Below are 19759 nucleotides of genomic sequence, written 5' to 3' on the forward strand. Positions count from 1 at the left end.
AGATATTGCAGGGATTGGTCCTGGGTCTGGTTACGTTCAATATCTTCATAAATTATTATGGCATAGAGCATATACTCAATGTCTGACATACACTCAATGTCTGACAATATCAAGAGGGGTTGCAAGTGCTTTGAAGGGTAGGATTAAAAATCAAAATGATCCGGACAAACTAAAGAAATGATCTGAAGAAAATAGGATGAAATTCACGAAGGACAAATGCAAAGTGCTTTACTTAGGAAGGATCAATCAATTGCACATATACAAAATGGGAAATGACTGCCCAAGAAGGAGTACTGCGGAAAGAGATTTGGGGTGTACAGTGGCTCACAAGCTAAATATGAGTCAACAGTGTAACACTGTTGCAGAAAAAAGAGCAAACACCATTCTGGCATGTATCAGCAGAAGGGCTGTAAGCAAGACAGAAGAAGTAATTCTTCTACTCTATGCTACACTGACAAGGCCTCAATTGGAGAACTGCATCTAGTTCTGGGCATCACACTGCAGAAAAATGTGGACAAACTGGAGAAAGTTCAGAGGAGGGCAACAAAAATGATTAAAGAAAACATGACCTAGGAGGAAAGATAGTAAAGATTGGGTTTGTTTAATCTGGAGAAGAAAAGACAGAGGGGACATAGTAACAGTTTTCAAGTATGTAAAAGATTGTTACAAGGAGGAGGATGAAAGATTGTTCTCCTTAAAACAGAGAAGCAAAGAGCTTAAATTGCAGCAAGGGAGGTTTACACTGGACATTAGGAAAAACTTCTTAACTGTCAGGGCAGTTAATCACTGGAACAAATTGTCTAGGGAGGCTGTAGAATCACTGTCATTGGAGGTTTTTAAGAACAGGTTAGACAAACACCTGTCAGGAATGATCTAGCAATCACTTAGTTCTGTCTTGATTGCAGGGGACTGGACTAGATGACCTACCGAGGTCCCTTCCAGTCCCACAGTTCTATAATTGTTGTGATACATTAAAATCAAAAAGAAATCCAATTTTACATCTTGAAATAATACGTAGAATCATTAAACTCACAGAAAAAATGCAAATATTTCAAAGTGGTCATTTTAATGTGTTGATGGTATCATTGTTCAGCCCCCACTTTTAAGGTAATGGCACTACTCGACAGCTCCACATCATACCTCATCTTTAAATAGACATAATACATTTTCAAATGATGAATGCAGTGTATGTGTGTAGAGTGGGTACATTAAGTCGACCAAATCAGTGGTGTCTGCCCTTCACCTAATAATGCACCTAGAGACCACAAAGCATGGAGATAGTAGCTAGCTCAATCTTTTCTGTTGTATATTTAAAAAAGCATTTTCCACTGAAACAAAGTGTGTTTTTAATCATTTATTTATTCTTGTTATCTATTTCCTATTTGCTATTATATTCCCTTCAATCAAGCATTTTAGAACTTAATCTGAATAGCCAACATCAATCCCTATCTGGTGAGCAGCACATGCAGAGTAACATATGATACCCTTTCTCCACCACACACTAGAATACATCATATTCTAACTTCAATTTAATGACAAAACATGCAAACTACTATTCTAGAACCATCAAGTCCAAATGCAGCTGCAGCCATTTCTCCTTATGCTATAATACCATTAGATTTCAGAAACTATGTGGGTTTAAGTCAGGATTGAATGGGAGACCTTTTAAAAAAATAAAAGAAATGGTGTAGGGAATTAAGTAGATGGCACTTTTAACCAAGTCAGTACTATACTAATACCCCAGCATGATATTCTGGAGCGCTGTGCTGCTGGAGGGCCTGTAGTTCAGATAATAATCAGAAGTGGTCGTTTAGATCTTAAAATGAGTCAGTCCATGGCATTGGTTATATGAGAAAAGGGTTAAAGTGATGTCTTGGCCAAATTCCAAACTCAGAAATTTCCCCCTGCAGTTCCAGTTAGAAAAGGATATTTTTCAGGTATTATCCTGAACGTTTGCACTTGCTTGCTATTGAACACCTGTGTTAAAACTAGAGGCAGTTACATTTTATGGCCCCTATACATGACAAGAACTATACTAATGCATGGTTACCTGTTTTAATTAGGGGGTCCTTTTTTCTTTCTTTAATGCCATCATGGATGAGAAAACACGTTAATATGCATTACCCAAATAATTTACTCTTAATATAGTTATAGAATTGCACCTTCCTATACACACTAGCAGTACAATTGTTCCAATACAGAAACCCTTAACCATGCATTTGCATGACTATTCCTGCAGTATAGTCATGTCTTCGGTGGTAGATGAAGCCTTTCCTGTTAACAAACTCAACCGATATTCAATTTATCAAGTATTTTGGTATGAAATGTCCTATATAAATATAAGCATTGCTACCACGTATGCCATGGGATGCAGATTACCAAGAGATGTTCCTCCACACAAAGTAATCACAGTAAGCATACCTATATAGTTGCTTCCTCTTGCCTCCTCCTTTGCTGGTGATGTCAGGTGTAACTTGGTCCTGGTCTAGGCATAGCCAAGCATTGAAGGAAAATGCAGAGCCTGGCCATTTGTGAATAGGTGGCACAGCAATTCCTGCCATGCTGGGGGACAAATTGAAATATTGCATCGCACTGTCCAGGCCTTGCTTCCGAGCCATTGCCAGGATTGCACGCATCACAGGGATGACGTAAGGGTGAGACTGCTTTGCTTCATTAGTCCTCAAGAGTCGTATTAGTCGATGCAGTTCTTCAGAGCTCATTGATTGACTTCCCAAAGAACCCTGGAGGGCAATCAGGTTCTCAGCACAAGTGCGATGGAGTGAAGAGTGGAAGTTTAACGTCTCAATGATGCGGATGCCCATGTTTGCATTGACACACGTGGCACGACTCTGCCTGTTAATACAGCAGATTCGCTTCAACCAATTTGAGATGAAGATCTGCAGGTCATGTGACTCTAGCTCTGGAAGCCACTGGATAAGCAGCAATAAGGGCTGGACATTGCTAATGCCCAAAATTCCAACAGACACGTGATCACCTTCAGCAGCCTGGAAAAAAAGAGCATAGAACACAACAATGAACTACTGGCCAACTACAACAAAACAAAGGCAGAAAAGCTGTCCAGAAGTTCAGCCATTTTAGATAATGTTCAAGGCAAGCACATCTCACCATATTCATAAGTTCTTCTAGCAACTCTCGCGAGGGCTGACCCAGAGATTTTAGTACTTCATAGATATGTGCATAACCAATCCGCTCTTTAAAGACCTCCTGAAGAGTTAAAAAATATAGTGACATTAATAAAAGTATGCAGGGCAGTTGTAGATGTGTCAGTTCAGCATTTTAGAGAGACAAGGTTGGGGAGCTAATTATTGGACCAACCTCTGTTGGGGATAATAAAAGAGACAGAGACAACTAACTCTAGTCGCTAATTACTTACCTGCATTAACAGGGTCTCATCTAACACAAAACTAGCTTTACTGTTATAAGAACAGGAGTACTTGTGGCACTAGTACTCCTGTTCTTTTTGCGGATACAAACTAACACGGCTGCTACTCTGAAACCTTTATTGTTATGTTACCCTTTATGAGAACATACTACAAACCTTATCTAAAGGCTAAAGAAGTTAAGGATAGTCTTCTGGTTGACTTCAACGAGTTTTGGATTAGGCCTTATAGTTATAGATTCATGACACTACCGCATATATTATGATGTCATACAAAAATATATTCTGTAGTTTAATAAATGTTTTAATTCTAGCTGGCAAATTACAACAGAAGTGCACAGGCACAGAGAAAAGCTTTATTTTACTTGTTATAAACCATAAACGAAATCTCCAGTACGTTGTTTTAATATATTTCAAAATGTTAGTCTTTTTAGTTTATTACAAAACACCAATTGTTTTATTATTTAGTTGAACCTACAGAATAAGATGAAAGTAAACACAAGTAGGTGCAGAAGCTGAAGTAGTATATGATCATTTTTTAGTAAAATATTCTCCCAGAAAAATGTCTTGATTTAATAATATTTGAAAAATATTTGAGATAGAAACTTTATTAAATATGGGAAAGTATTCTGAAAACTGGTTACCTTGCACTGAATTTATGGAAAACAACTCTCAAACAGTAAAATCTACACAGTTATATCCATCAATTAGTTAATCAACAGCAGTTGATTCCTATTAAGTGAATTTCCTTCTCTTTGCATGGGCATTTTCAATTGTTAACTGTACGATGTGGAAAACACATTTTTAAATATGAGTGAATTTGTTGGAAGAAACAAGATTTTACGTGAAGTGCTTCTGGAATAAAGTAGCGAGAGGCAAAAAAGTCACTGTTGAAAAATTCATATAAAATGTGGAGTATGGAGGTATCCCTTCAAATACTCATGGAACTTGGCGCAATTTTCATTGCACGGTAAGTTGTCAGAGAATGTTACTTTACACTCGGTTTTTGAAGTTTCTGTTTTTTATTAACCAATCAAATTAGCTCTAATCCCAGAAATCATGTTCCAACTTCACATAGAATTAAATTAATGTCCAGCCCAAATGATCATGTAGTCCATAAGAGGAGCATGAGGAAGAAAAGCACAAAGGGTTTCTTGATCTGATTGGGGTCTGCTGTCTAATAATAACAAACAATTCTTCTAGGTTTTACATTAAAATGTTGAACATGAAATCAGAAAGATGGCTACCATAAACAGATCTATTCATGTATATGTTTACCTTCGCAGCTGGAGATTTGTGCAACACTGCTGTAAGGGCTTGAATGGTGGATACTGCCAAGCAGTCTAGTTGTCCCTGAAACACCTGAAAGCAGCAGAGACAAGTGTTACTTACAAATATATTAAACAGAATTCTGCTCTGAAGGGTACTCTTTGCACTTCTGCCAGGATGAAAACCAAAGTTAATTAACATGCTTTACAATCATCTCCCCACCAACATGGATTTTATGACACCACAACCTACAGGAAAGGACACAATGACAGAAAACTAGCCGTGTAATTCAAGAAGAGGAAAGAAGCGTTCACACACATTACAGTAAAAGGTTCTGATGGACAAATGTACAACTTTCCTCATGCTGTTAATGGACAATCTCAAGAGGGAGGGAGGAAAAGAAAGTAACCAACCCCTTGTACTGTATGTGTGCACTGCAGAGTATATAGCTTTCTGACAATCACTTCTTTAACAAATAGAGATGAACATCATTTTAATCTCAGTGCAGGCTCCTGCACACACCAAAGCAATACACACACACATTAGAAGTGATTAGTTATACCAGCACAGTATAACTTCATCGCCTCTTACATCCATCCATCCTTGAGGATGACACTCTACTTTCAAATCAAACGAGTCTCAAATAATTCTTTTCCTTTTGTTTTCTATTAGTTAATTCCTCTGAATACTGATATTTTTCATGATAATTTATGAACAGAAAATTATGTGCCATATATCAGCAGGTCCCTCTGTAAACTTGACCAGTGGAACTATGCAAATGAACAGACACCATGTGATAGTCTCTGAAATAATATATTGCATATTGGACAATGAGAAGTTAGTGAACAAATGTTTACATGCAGATCCTCACACTGAGTTACCAACAGGATTGGCTATTTTAAACAGAATCAACATTCCTAGACTGCATACTTTCATGTGCTCAGCACCGCATTATCTATTTAAAATGAGAACAAATCAGTAACAATCTCCATACTCCTATAAGGAGTGATACAGTAAGAATTTGCATTTGATGCTTTCCATTACGCTAACGAAAATTCAAGACAACAGACTCTTCTCACCTCCCACATTCAGCCTGTCCATTGTATAGTGATCATCTGTTCTTGATGACAAGCAAAGAATCAGGACATCAACTACAACCATACAGATTCACAAACAAAGCCCCAGAACCCAATAGACCACCGTGCCGAGACAGAAGCAAACAAGAATAAATGAAATCACCACCAAGTTGATAGCATTGATACTAGGATTCTATTCCTGTACTTCACCCTCCTCAGATTAAAAGGAGCAAAATTTGTACTTGATATTTTTAAAATACCTACAACTTGAAGCATCTCCATACATCTGAAGTCATGGGTGTGATTTGCTTATCATAAAAGATTACTTTCCAAACACAACATGCATAGGTCTCTGCAGCAGTCTGAATTTATCCCGCTGCAGCAGTTTCAGGAGGATGGATAAGTAAAGTACAGGAATCACTTTTCCCACTGACTTCGACTCTGTCTTGGCTTCAAGTGAAGCAAAATTGTGTAGGTACCTGGTCCTCATTCATTTCTGTCAGTAATTTGTTGGCAAGGTCTTTTTCACTCTTGTCTGCCACCTTATTGTTAGCATTTAAAAACAGCTGTTAGAAACAGAGACAAGAATAATGGAAAGAGGTGCATTAAACATTACCTGCAGCTAATATCATGAAGCCTGGGATTAATTTATGTTTCACATACAGCATACATGATCTCACACTGGTGAGTTACACAATTCTTAACAAATATCAGTCTTTTGTTAATTCTTCCAATATTACATCAAACTATTGTTAAACATTCATTAGCTTATTCTGTTTTCCAGAAATAAACCAAAAGATGTAATTGCTGAGACATGGAAAAGGTACTAATTACAAGTTATTTTTGTTACTTGCTTAGTGTTCTTAGATGCATGGCGACCAAGCGCAGGACTGGAGGCTCTCAACATTCACATTAAAAAAGGAGGGAGGACAACTGTAAGACATTAGAAACATGAAGGGAAGAGGGAAGGACAGCCTCCTAGTTTCTCTACTTATGTTTCATCTTGTAGGAGGGCTGCAGTGACACTAACAATCTAGAGAAGCTTGCTGTACAACACTTCAGAATGCAGAGATAGCAAGGGCTTTGTGAGGGACTGGAAGGACTGGGGGAAATTTTCAGTCATCTTGATGAGTTGGCAGCTTGGCAAGAACTTTAACTCAGTCACCCAAAGATGGATCTACTCTGAAGCTCTGCCCTCTTCTGCTTTTAGACTGAGAGTCAAGAGGCTCTTAGAAATACATAGTTTTCCAGACCAAGTAATTCAAAAAACTCTTGAAAACAGAGGAGAATGACAGCTTGTCACATTTCAGAGAAAATGTGCAACAGAAAAATGAAATGGTATGCAAAAAACTATTTTTTAAAACCACTTTTGTACTCACTGAAGATTGTGTGTTCAGTATATGGAACCTCACTCGGTAATCAAAGGCAAACACAGGACAACAATCAAAGATACTACTCTGCATTAAAAAAGTATTAAAAACCCCATAAAGTTAGAAACATTGCTTAGTTTGAAAGGCATCCGTCATGACCAAAGCTGTTATACTTTTGTTAACACTGCAAAATAGCTATAATATGGGGTCAGAATTACAGTGTTAACAACTGAAGATAAAATTATGAACAGGAGGCAAGAACAGACAGAGAAAAAACAAACTCATTCTAACTCATTACCCATAACAGATATATAGAAGAGAAAAATAAGCAACTAGAGATTTTAAAACCATGTATTTATTAAAATGCCCAAGTAGATGGCTCTCTCTGGTTTTGAATTCTTGTATCCAGAAGACTATTCATAGAAGAATGATGTTTTCTTCACCCCACATAAGGCTGGGCATAGTAACCACTGCTATTCTTCAAATTTGATCTATATTTAAGGAAAGTTTCCCATCAATATAAAATGTTCAAGATACATGAAGAAGCAATGTCAGATGTTCTTAGTGTACCAATAAAACCCCTTTCAATAGCTATAAAGTGAAACCTCAGTTACCTCAACATTCTAGGGGACAGCCCTGAATAAACTGGATTTCAGATCAACATCTGAACTGGCTGAACAGCTTTAAAAAAAAACTCATGTTTTGGGTCCCCAGCCCCAAAGAAGAGTAAAAAGAAGACATCTCTCTTCCATAAGCTTTGAATTCTTTAGCTGAAGTTCATCTATCTTCTCTGAAGACAATCTGCAAAGCTGAAGACAATTTTGAGGTAAGATCAGAAATATGCTTCTATTATGTGGCTCTTGGGAGTATTCACAATAGAAAATCAGTTTTGATTTCTTTTTTCACTCCTTTCCCTCACTGCAAGTCTCCTAGTCTCCAGGTTCATAGACACGCAACACATTCTATTGTGTTAAGAACAATCAATGACTCTTCTGTTATCTGTGGTGTTATACATGGCGGGGGGGTCACCAGTAAACCCAGAATTGTGGCAGATTTTCAAGAATGAGGAAAAAATATTTTTAGCAAGATTCTACCTGGTTAGTGGAGGCATTTGACAAAAGACATGTACTAACCTCACAACTGACTTCATCTTTCTAGTCAGCCTCTGAAGAGCGTTGTACTATATGTGGAAAACACATGACCCTGTCCCTGGGGTCATTGAGAGCGTAAAAAAACAAAACACTTGCACAAATTTGACAACACCGAAGAACCCCTCTGTGTAATAGTAGTAGCAGTAACACACAAGCCAATACACAGTACAGAGGTCTGACTCAGTGAAGAGTTCTGATGACAAAAGGGTAGAGTGAAATTCAAGGAGAGAAGAATGGTTAGAACACAGGCATAACACTGCTGGCCTTGAAGTCAATGGAGCAGGCCTAGAGTGCCCATGAACCAGCTAAATACCACCATGATATGATAATGTAAGAATCAGGCTAGAAAAACACAACTCTCTCTTTTATAGCAGCATTGCAAAGTATGTAAGATCAGTACAGTAACAGGTACAGATTCCTAAAAGGAAATGCAAAAAATACCTTGGTAAGGCCAAATAATGTACTTTTAAAATAAGTTAAAAACACAAACACGATACAACACACTCAATATGGTTCCCGCTGAAGTCAATCAGAATTTTGTCCCTGACTTAAATCAATGTAAGAAAGACTAGGTCAAAATTTGCATGTGGGCATTTTAAAGGACTGTTGCATTCAAATATTCTCTAACTAAATGGAATATTGTACAATAATTCACACATTGTAGCTAGCATTAAATTATCTAGAAGTGTTCAATACAGCCACGTCAACAACTTGCATTGTGAAGACAAAACAGAAATGAAATATGAAACTCCAGGAAGTTAGGCAGTATTCATATTTATGTTGTTTTTTATTTGAGAAAAATTTATCTTATAAAAGCATAACAACTTCAGTGAAAGGCGCTGGCTTACAATCAATGGTCATCTGGGATTAACATGGAATCAGAGAAAGTAGAAAATATGAATACTATGTCCTTTCTAAAAAGAAAAGGCATCCAAGAAGGGCATTTTGTAACAAATTAAATTCATTCCTAATCTCAGCTATGCAGGAATTCAGACCAAGTATTCTGAAATCCTTGCAACTGAACACCAGTGATTAGTATTAATATTATTATTATTTTTTTTTTTTTTAAGAAAACTGGTTAGATCGTCGGGCCCAATGGTTAGTCATCAATGGCTCGATATCTAGCTGGCAGCTGGTATCAAGCGGAGTGCCCCTGGGGTCAGTCCTGGGGATGGTTTTGCTCAACATCATTAATTATCTGGATGATGGGATGGATTGTACCCTCAGCATGTTCATGGGTGACACTAAGCTGGGGGGGGAGAGGTAGATGTGCTGGAGGGTAGGGATAGGGTCCAGAGTGACCTAGATAAATTGAAGGATTAGGCAAAAAAAATCTGACGACGTCCAACAAGGACAAGTGCAGAGTCCTGCACATAAGATGGAAGAATCTCATGCACTGCTACAGGCTGGGGACCAACTGGCTAAGCAGCTATTCTGCAGAAAAGGACCTGGGGATTACAGTGGACATGAAGCTGCATATGAGTCAACAGTGTGCCCCTGTTGCCAAGAAGGCTAAACACATATTGATGGGTTGCATTAGTAGGAGCATTGCCAGCAGATCAAGGGAAGTGATTATTCCCCTCTATTTGGCACTGGTGAGGCCACACCTGGAGTACTGAGTCCAGTTTTGGGCCCTCCACCATAGAAAGAATGTGGACAAATTGGAAAGTCTCCAGCGGAGGGCAATGAAAATGATTAGGGGGCTGGGGCACATGAGTTATGAGGAGAGGCTGAGTGAACTGGGATTATTTAGTCTGCAGAAGAGAAGAGTGAGGGGTGATTTGATAGCAGCCTTCAACTACCTGAAGCGGGGTTCCAGAAATGATGGCGCTCGGCTTTTCTCAGTGGCGGCTGATGATAAAACAAGGAGCAATGGTCTCAAGTTGCAGTGGGAGAGGTGAAGGTTGGATATTAGAGGTGAAGGTTGGATTTATTTCACTAGGAGGAAGGTAAAGCACTGGAATGGGTTATACAGGGAGGAGGTGAAATCTCCATCCTTGGAGGTTTTTATGGCTCAGCTTGACTAAGCCCTGGCTAGGATGATTTAGTTGGGGTTGGTCTTGCTTTGAGCAAGGGGTTGGACTAGATGACCTCCTGAGATCTCTTCCAACCTTAATCTTCTACGATTCTATGAAATGGAGAAATACATCTCTCAAATTAGAAATCAATCCACCATCTGCTAACAGTTATAAATGACTTCTCATGGTAGGAAAGATTGATTCTGACACCAAGCTAAACAAAATTTAGGGACAGATTGAGAAATGCTTGTATATACTCTAAAGAGAATTTGTGAGCATTCACTACTCAGTGTCTTATCAATATAAGCATGGTTAATATATTTGGAAGACAAGATGTACTTCTACTTCATAAATTACACATATTTATAGAGTCTGAAACATTCACCGGGTCAGTGTACAAGTCCAATACCTGATACTCATAAGGATTATATTTAATTTAGAGCCAAGATACAAAGATGATTTACACAACTGAACTCTTACAAGAAGCCCAACATTTTGTTGAGATCAGAAATAAGAAGTTATTAATAATGGAATATACCTTGCAGTTCTGCAGCAGTCGGATGAGATGCTCAAAGCAGTTACTATTAAGGAAAATGGCCTGCAGAACAGGCCTATCAGTGCAGTCTAACATGGCTGTGATGGTGTCTATCAAAATAAAAATAAACATCACAAAAATAAATACTTACATTAAGCCTTAAGCACTTTTTTTAACATTATACTGCTGACAAATTTAGAAACACTACATAGAAGGCTCCATGGAAAAATTTTATGCACTGAGAACCACAGATAAAAAATTATGAATGCTTTGATAAACACTGAAGTGAATTCCAGCATCAAATACCAGGCCTTCAGAAAAACATTCTGAAGCAGTAGAAACCAACATGTAATCTACTTATCTGGAGGAAACTTCAGCTATGGAATATATTCAATTGTTCTGAGGCTCTGTTTAAAATAACTGTCATTTTCACGTATATAAGAAGCATACCTTCTTATTTAAAATATGTATAAATATTTGCTTCCTCATCAACCAGTTATTCCTCAACATTCTGACGCAGTCTTATTTTGTTTGCCAACAGTCAGTATCATCTCACACTGATATCAAAATGTTGAGAAAATGAAAGTATTGGTGGGCAAGAAATGCCCTTATTTACATCTCCCCATTCTCTACATCAACTTTAAAAAATACAAATCATAAATGAAAGCTAACCAATGAATTATATCCTATGGTTTAAGGTTATTGTCTCATCTAAGGTATGCAACCTAGGGAGGTAGTGGAATCTCCATCACTGGAGGTTTTTAAAAACAAGACAGACAAGAATTTGTCACGGATGGTCAAAACTTAGTCCTGCCTCAGTGCAAGGGACTGGACTAGAGACCTACCAAGGTCCCTTCCAGTCCTACATTTCTATGGTTCTATGCAATAATTCCCATTACACAACTAAAAACTGCAAATATCTGCCACATTGGATTAGCTCAAATATTCCAGGTATTCCCTTTTTATCGTATAGGGGTTAACTGCAATCTCTCAAATACTGTTGTGTGGAAGCTGTTGCCAAATGATAACTTTTAAATGGAAGTCCATAACAGGTACTAGATCTTTTAATCTTTTTTCACTGCCCCTAAACTGTTTGTAGGCTGACATCCTTAAAACCAAAGAGTAACCAGTACATTCTGATTAATATTTTTTGAATAAAAAGAAAATTGGCATATATTTGAATCAATTCCAACATGAAGAAAATATTCAATTTCTTACCTAAATAACAGTGAAAACACACTTGAATAAATTATACTTATACTTGCTTAAATCACTTCATTAAAAAAATTATGAAAATTTTAACAGAACAGATTTAGAGGAATTGTCTGGATGTATCACTCACTCAGCATTTGGATCTGTAGTGCAATGAACCTATTCTCCCACTGCCTAGATCTCCTGGAGTTAGGCAACGCTGAATGGTCTGAATTAAGCAATTTGAAGTAGTTCTCCAGTATGGTACTGGTCTCCACTTGCCGCTGGTCTGAACTACTGGTGAGAAGGATATGCACTACTTCTGTCAGACACTTGAGAGTCAGCTCTGCCTTCCTGCTCACTTCCTCAGCATCCCTATCATCCCAGGTGTCACAGTCTGCCAAAACACGCATCAAGACTTCCATGGTGGCAGGAGATATGGCTTGAAGAGCATTTCTCTGAAATCCACAACAAAAACAACTGTACTTTAATCTGAGGGTATCGAGCCTCTTCCAAATACTTAAAATCAACAAGTTTCAATCTGAGTTATGCAAGGTATATGAACCCTAATAAATATAGTATTAATAAGAGCATTGTTAATTTATCTCCTCAGTCAACTATGATTGCGTTGATCAATACAGATTTTGGGCCAAATCCTGGTCATTCTACTCAATTAGACCAAATGGCTTCAAAGGGTATATTTACAGGGGAAAAGCAGAATTTGGCACTATATATACATGAATACATAAAGACAAAAAAAAGTCTGTTAATGACATGGCAGGGTTACATAGTTTTATAAAAATATTCTGAAAGAAACGTAAAAAATATTTTTCTAGTAATATTAATCCACTCATTTTATACATAAATATACACAATCTCTAAACCTCAGTTTTTGCAAATCTTGAATTTTTTCTGTTTAAGTCTGTAATCTTAAAGTTGCAACAGCAGGGTTTGGTGGAGCGGGGGAAATAAGATTTTTGGGTTTTTTTAATTGTTGTTTTTAAATTAATATTCTTTAGCTATATGTCTAATACACATTGATTTCAACGTGAAAGGGATACTTATTTTGGTTGCAGGCTTTTAATTTTAGTGTGCATTTGAATTATTCAAAGTGATATTGATAACATACATATTCTATTGTGTAATACATCTTTTGCCTTAGCAGAATTTAAGAGTACAGTTTAAGTTCAGACTTTCATACAGACTCGTTTTCACATATCCCCAAATTTCTCAATTAGTTCAGAATTTCAACCTAAAATAGAATTAACTAATGATAAACATTTTAAGAACACTAGCCTTCCTGTATTACCCAGAGCAATCTTTATCTATGATTGGAGTATATACTGTATTACAGTGGCCACCGAGGGCCATATAAATTCTCTTTGCTCATGGAGAATTGATTTTCTTTTTTTGAGGTTGGATTACTATTCTAAAGACACAGTGCTCTCTGTTAACCTTTTACAAGATAAACCGGGTAAGCACTAAAGTACCTTATTCTGTCTTGATATGTGTCTTCTTACAACTTGCAGTCAGATTGTACTGGACTAGACTTGCAAAGAAAAAAAGAAATTCCCATACTTCTCTCCTATCAGTTATGAAAAAAAAAACTAAAACGGTCCTCACTCATACCAAGTCCTGGCTAACAGGCTGCTTTTGAACACTGACATATCACATGATTTGACAGAACAGGCATGACACATTATAGCATCACTTGCTCAGACAGCAACATTTTTTCCAAGCTATATCTGAGAAATTCTGAACAGGAGACTGATGTTCAAATTAAATTCAAACCAGTGATTAATCCCACTCTTCATCTGATCTCATTTCCCTTTCCCTTCCCCATCCATATATTCTGTGCCACTTATGCTGCACAGGTATACTCCAAATTCCTTCCTCAGCAATGCCAGACCAAATGATTTAGTGTAAATACACTGCAATTCCAGTCTATTCCTGTACTCCTTTCTAAGTTTCTTGGCATCTAGCAGACACAAACACTCCTTTAATTTAGTACACTATGCTCATTGTGCCAGCAAAGAAGAACATATTTAGCTTTAGGGCAGGTCTTCGCATAAAATGCTGTGTCAGCACCACTGCACCAGTGTAGTTGTAGCGCTTCAGTGAAGATGCTACCACGCCGACAGAAGAGTTTCTCCCATTGGTGTAGTTAATTCACCTCCGCGATAGCTATGTCGATGGGAGGAGAACGCACATACACACGTGCATACACAGTTATTACAATTCTTGACTACTCTTTGGGGCAGGAACTCTCTCTTACTAGTCTTATATAGCACGAAGCACAATGGAGTCCCAATCCCGGTAACACACACAACCAACTAATGCACAGTCAGTTGTTGATACAGTCCATTCTGCAATACACACTTGTCTTTCGATAGATACCCTATATTCCATAAACCATAAAGTTTACATGAGGAACAGAAGATGAACCCTACACATTGTAATAGCTGAGATTACTTTATAATATTTTTCAATATTCTCCTCACCTGTCCACCAGCTACAATGGCTCCAAAGAGATGTAGCAAGCAACACTTCAGGCTTTCCTTGAGATGTTCACTTTCTTGAAAGCATTCTATTGAAATAAGAGAAAAAGTTGTTTGTGTATCCCAAAATAAGGGGACTCATATCTGTTCATCTCTCTCCTCAAAAGAAAGTGAAGTACCACATATAAACAAGCTTAAAAAAAATCCAATATGGAATGGCTCAGTGCAGCTGGATCAGTCCCAAACTGCCTGATCTTGCTCCGGTTAAAAAGTCACTGGGAAAACTATTGATTGCAATAGCAGTATGCGCAAACCGATTGTCCTGCATCTTTGTTCATACCATAACTTGACATAAACCACTTACAAACAGCCTTAGGAATTTTTCTGAGCAATAAATGTTAACCTGGAAGTTGTTGCTATAGCAATAACCTTAGACACACAGAGTAGATACAACCAAAACCACAAAGGATTATTTTGTTTGGAATTAGCCCTGTAAGAAACTTCCAATAATGTCACAAGACAGCAGTAAAAATGTCACTTTTAAAATGCCGGAATAGTCTAACAAAAAACAAATTAAATATATTAGAATAATTCAATGCAGGCTAAAACAAAAAACGACGTATATGTAAGAGGAACTAGCTTAACGTTAGTGCCAAGCATATATTAAAACCATCAGCCCACTTTAACAATGTATGGAGAAGTACTCCAACCTGATGAAGTGTTTGGTAGCTATTTTTATTTCTCCCAGTTCATTCTAAGCACTCTCTTTTGCTCTTACATACTAGTGCATTTTGCCATACATACAAAGAAGAAAAAAAAAAGAAATACCTGAAATCATTGTTTACATAAGGTAGCATTTATACCAGATCCACACTCTTCAATACATGGTTTGTGCCCATGATTAGGCTGAAACACCTCAACCTTAGACTATGACTCATATGTGAGTTGTTCCTCTTACCCGCTGGGGAGGCGTAATGGCCAGTAACTGCCTCTACCATCAATTCCTTCTTATGAGAAATGAGGAAATACAAAACTCATCTTCAACTATTCAAGGATGTTTGATGGGTGGATAAATGAACTGGACAACTGTAGAGATTTGTTCACAAGGACTTATTGATTTTATTATCAGAAAGAAATGTAAGGGAGCACTCATTAAGGTACCAAATCAGGACAGCACTTAGGTATGCACTTAAGCTCCACTGGATTCAATCCAATCTCCACTGTCCTGAATAAAAAGGCTTTCCTGAATCTGGGCCTAAAACAGGGAGATTACATTCATTGCATATGCAGCTTTTTTTTTCTTTTTTTAAACTTTTATGTACAGCATACAGTAACTCCTCACTTAGAAAGTCATCCCACTTAATGTTGTTTCATTGCTACATTGCTGATCAATTAGGGAACATACTCATTTAAAGTTGTGCAATGCTCCACTCTTACGTTGTTTGGCTGCCTGCTTTCTCCACAGCTGGCAGCCTCCCTACGCCCCCACCCACCCCACAGACCCTGTGGATCAGCGCTTTCCCCCTCCTCCCCCGCCTCCTGCCCACAGCGCAGGCTCCCCCTCCCTCCTGAATGCAACAAGCCAGTGAACTGTCCCAGGCAGGAGGGAGGAGCGAGGACTCAGGACGCCTCCCCCCTGCCTCCTGAACAGGAAAATCAGCTGGCTTAGGGCGTTTAGAAGGGAGAGGAGGAAGGAGCCAGGACTCAGCCTGCGAAGCAAAGGGGAAGGAGGTGGGGGGAGAGAAGAAGCATGTCAAGGGTGGGGCTTTGGGGGAAGGGGTGGTGTGGGCGGGCTGAGGGTTAAGCCCCCTCCCCCTGGCGTTTGCAGAGTAGGGGAAGCTGCCCTGGAACCTAACCCCTCCATTTACATTAGTTCTTATGGGGAAATTGGAACATAACTACAACATTATGTGAGGAGTTACTGTATCATTTTCTTGTTTATGCATAAAAAGAAAAACCTTATTGCTGTAAATTATTAATATGAAGAACTATCTGAACAAAATTGGAGCAAAATTGTTTTAGAAGGCAGAAGACAGTTGGTCTACACTTTAAAGTTTTGTTAGCATAGCCATGCCAGTCAGAAGTGCGGGGGAAAAAAACAAAACACCCTCCCTAACCAACAAGCTACGTTGACAAAAGGGCTAATGTAGACACAGATGTCTCAGTAGAAGTGTCCTTTGGCCAGTACAGCTTATTTTGTTTGGGGAACTGACTATTTTTGCTGGTACAAACTGCACCTGCACTTGCTGGCATAGTTGTGCCATGCAAACCCTTTCTAGTGTAGACAAAGCCTAAGAGATGACTAAAAAAAGTAACCCCGACAAGAGCAGAACATGGGAGGTTTCATCTATCATTAGATATAAACTAATAGAGAAGGCAGTTATTGGCAGTTATGTGATATCAACAAATGTTTTGGCCGCATGCAGCTGCAGGCATTTAACAATTCAGAGCGTTGAGTTTGGGAGGGATAGCTCAGTGGTTTGAGCATTGGCCTGCTAAACCCAGGGTTGTGAGTTCAATCCTTGAGGGGGCCATTTAGGGATTTGGGGCAAAAATCTATCTGTGGATTGGTCCTGCTTTGAGCAGGGGATTGGACTAGATGACCTTCTGAGGTCCCTTCCAACCCTGATATTCTATGATTCATCCACGAAGTTCCTTTGTATAGTTCTTCCTACCTTTAGAGAACAGGACAAAACTGTGTAGAGTGTCCTACAATTACTGTATGTCCTAGACACAGCAGTCTATGTAATGGTGTACCAAAATACAGTACATGCCTCTTGAGGCCCTCCCCTTTTGATTTCTCCTGAAGCCATCTGTACTGCTAAGAACATTTGAAATCTAAAATACACAGTTGTCACAGCTACATTTAATGACTTGACCAGAAGAAACACAGCTTAGCACAGACGTTACCAAACTATGGTCCAAGGAGCATTTGCTGGTTACGTGGTTCTGGCTTTTCTTGTTTCCAGTGGCTAAAACACATAAGAGGCAACTGAAAATACATAAATACTCTCCTAATATTACTTTTCCATGCCATAACGTCTGCTGTTGCCACAGCAAATGTTATGTGAATACACATGGAAAGGCAGGTTGCATGTGCAACAGTATAGGAGACAGCACGTGAGCCATGAGACCATCTTTTCATTCAAATATGGTATGCTGCACCATGAAAATGCTTGAAAGATCCAGACTGAGGAAGTCCACAATACCACAGATGAGGATGGCATGATGATGGCATGCCAAACAAAGCCAAATTCTTAGGTACAAAAAGAGGTAGAGCAAACTTCAATAAGCCCTCTCCTTGGAAAGGAAGCTTGAAACTATAGCATCAAGAAGTTTGTTCCTTGAAAGGTGATCAGTAACACACACACACACACACTGGCAAGAGTACTTACGATAAAAGAAAGGGATGAATTCCACTGTGAGGGAAGCAGGTTTATACTTCTGTCTGCTCTTTTCAACACTACTCAGGATTCGCCTACAATCAAAAAAATGATACATGAGAGAAGTCAGAGATGACACCAATGTTTATTTGTGAATAGGTCACAAATACACTGCAGAAACAAACTATAGTATCTTTATCCTACAAGATAAAAAAGAAAGAATAAGTGTTTTCATCCTGAAAACTGAGTCACAAATAGTCATGTGTTCGCTGCTCCACACTTAAAATGGCTTGACATTTACAACATGGTTTTGGTTTTTTAAAAAGAGGAATTTGTTATTTGATCGTAATAACAGCAACCAAGCCACCAACTTTACTGCCAAATTTCTACACCATGCAATTTGAAAATGGGAAAGAAATTGTATTAGGGGTTTATTATGAAAAAAGATTAATTTTAAGGAAAATTACTCACTGATTCTGCTCTTAAATCTTTATTTCAACAGTGATTATATTAGCATTTTAATCTCATAAAACCAAAATGATTCCTTCTGTCATACTTCTCTCTCTCTGTTCATTCTGGCTTCCATCTTCTACCAATTCAGAAAAAATAGCTTAGTTTTTAGAACAGAGAAAGAAATTGAGAGCTTGAAGTGGATCAGTTGCAATTAAGTTCCCTCTAGATAAATGGTCAGCCTTTTTCTTTGTAATACATGGGTAGGTGATAAATGTATGCAATCTCTAAACCTCAGTTTTTGCATATCTTGACTTTTTTCTCTTTAAGTCTGTAACCTTAAAGTTGCAATAGCAGGGTTTGGTGTGGGGGGGATTAAGATTTTTGTTGGCTCAGATATCTCCTCACTCAGCTCCTTGAGTATTCTAGGATGTATTTAATCAAGCCCTGGCGATTTGAAAACATCTAACTTGTCTAAGTAATTGTTGACTTGTTCTTTCCCTATTTTAGACTCTGATCTTACCTCTTTTTCACTGGCATTCACTATTTCAGACATCCACTCCCACAGTGGCTGGCAGGGGAGCCCGGGGCCCAACTTCTACTCCAGGTTTCAGTTCAGGGGCCCTCTACACAGCAGCCACGGTCTGTTCCCTGCACCTTGCTGCCTTTCCCTGAGCCGCTTCCATAAATCCTTGCCTTCGCCACTCCCCTAGGTTTGCCAGTCTTTTCACTCCCTTCCCCCAGGGAGTAACTTTAGGCAACTTTGTCTCTGCAGTCCCCCAATATTCCTTCCTTCTCCCAGGGAGTGACTGCAGATTTCTCCCCGCCCCCTCCTCTGCTCCCAATTTCCTGTCTATTGTAGAAGCACCACCTGCCCCTCACACATGATGTTCTCATTAATAAGCTACCTCCAGCCTAAGGCTCCCCTGTTTGCAAACCAACCAGCTGATTTGGCCCACCTGGCCTAACTCCGCTCTTGCAGGGCCAGTGTAGGGAGTACACCCCATCTCACCATGTAATGAGGAAAGCTTCTCCTAGAGATTGGGGATTGAATCTCCATCTAGAACAGAATTTCCTACACTTTGTGTCTGCTGCTATGGCAAAAAGGTTGACCTCTGGAAATCCACAAGCTAGGAATATTTTGTTGAGAATACGAGAGATAAATATCTACTCAGGTTATCCGCCATGGGAGGTAAGAAGCCATGTTTGTATCCATGGGAGGTAAGAAGCCAAGATGATTATTCGCTTGGCTATGCACCAGTTCCAAAGCTTTATTGCTTCGGTGCAGAGTGAGGGGGAATGTGTTCTGCCCTGCTGATTGATATACTACACACATGCTATGTTGTGATGATCTTAATGGACTTGATTTTGAGTAAGAGAAGAAAGTGGCAGCAAGCATTTCTGACCACCCTTAATTT

The 19759-nt window shown here is 38.7% G+C and overlaps 1 protein-coding gene across 4 annotated transcripts in view; it reads right to left on the minus strand.

Moving 5' to 3' along the window:
* NBEAL1 (neurobeachin like 1) overlaps positions 1–19759 on the minus strand; it is a 141334-nt gene that overhangs the window by 85693 nt on the left and 35882 nt on the right. For 2 of the 4 annotated variants that reach the window (XM_032775342.2, XM_075069993.1), the window contains exons 7-14: positions 17904–17986; positions 14512–14597; positions 12162–12468; positions 10823–10929; positions 6225–6311; positions 4679–4762; positions 3127–3225; positions 2422–3005 (exon numbers count right to left, since the gene is read on the minus strand). In XM_032775342.2, coding sequence (XP_032631233.1) covers positions 2422–3005; positions 3127–3225; positions 4679–4762; positions 6225–6311; positions 10823–10929; positions 12162–12468; positions 14512–14597; positions 17904–17986 — 1437 coding nt within the window. The remainder of the gene's footprint in view (positions 1–2421; positions 3006–3126; positions 3226–4678; positions 4763–6224; positions 6312–10822; positions 10930–12161; positions 12469–14511; positions 14598–17903; positions 17987–19759) is intronic. The other 2 variants (XM_032775343.2, XM_075069994.1) reach the window with 1 other exon arrangement.

This window comes from Chelonoidis abingdonii, chromosome 10 (genome assembly GCF_003597395.2).
Source record: "Chelonoidis abingdonii isolate Lonesome George chromosome 10, CheloAbing_2.0, whole genome shotgun sequence".
Classification (NCBI taxonomy): domain Eukaryota; kingdom Metazoa; phylum Chordata; order Testudines; family Testudinidae; genus Chelonoidis; species Chelonoidis abingdonii.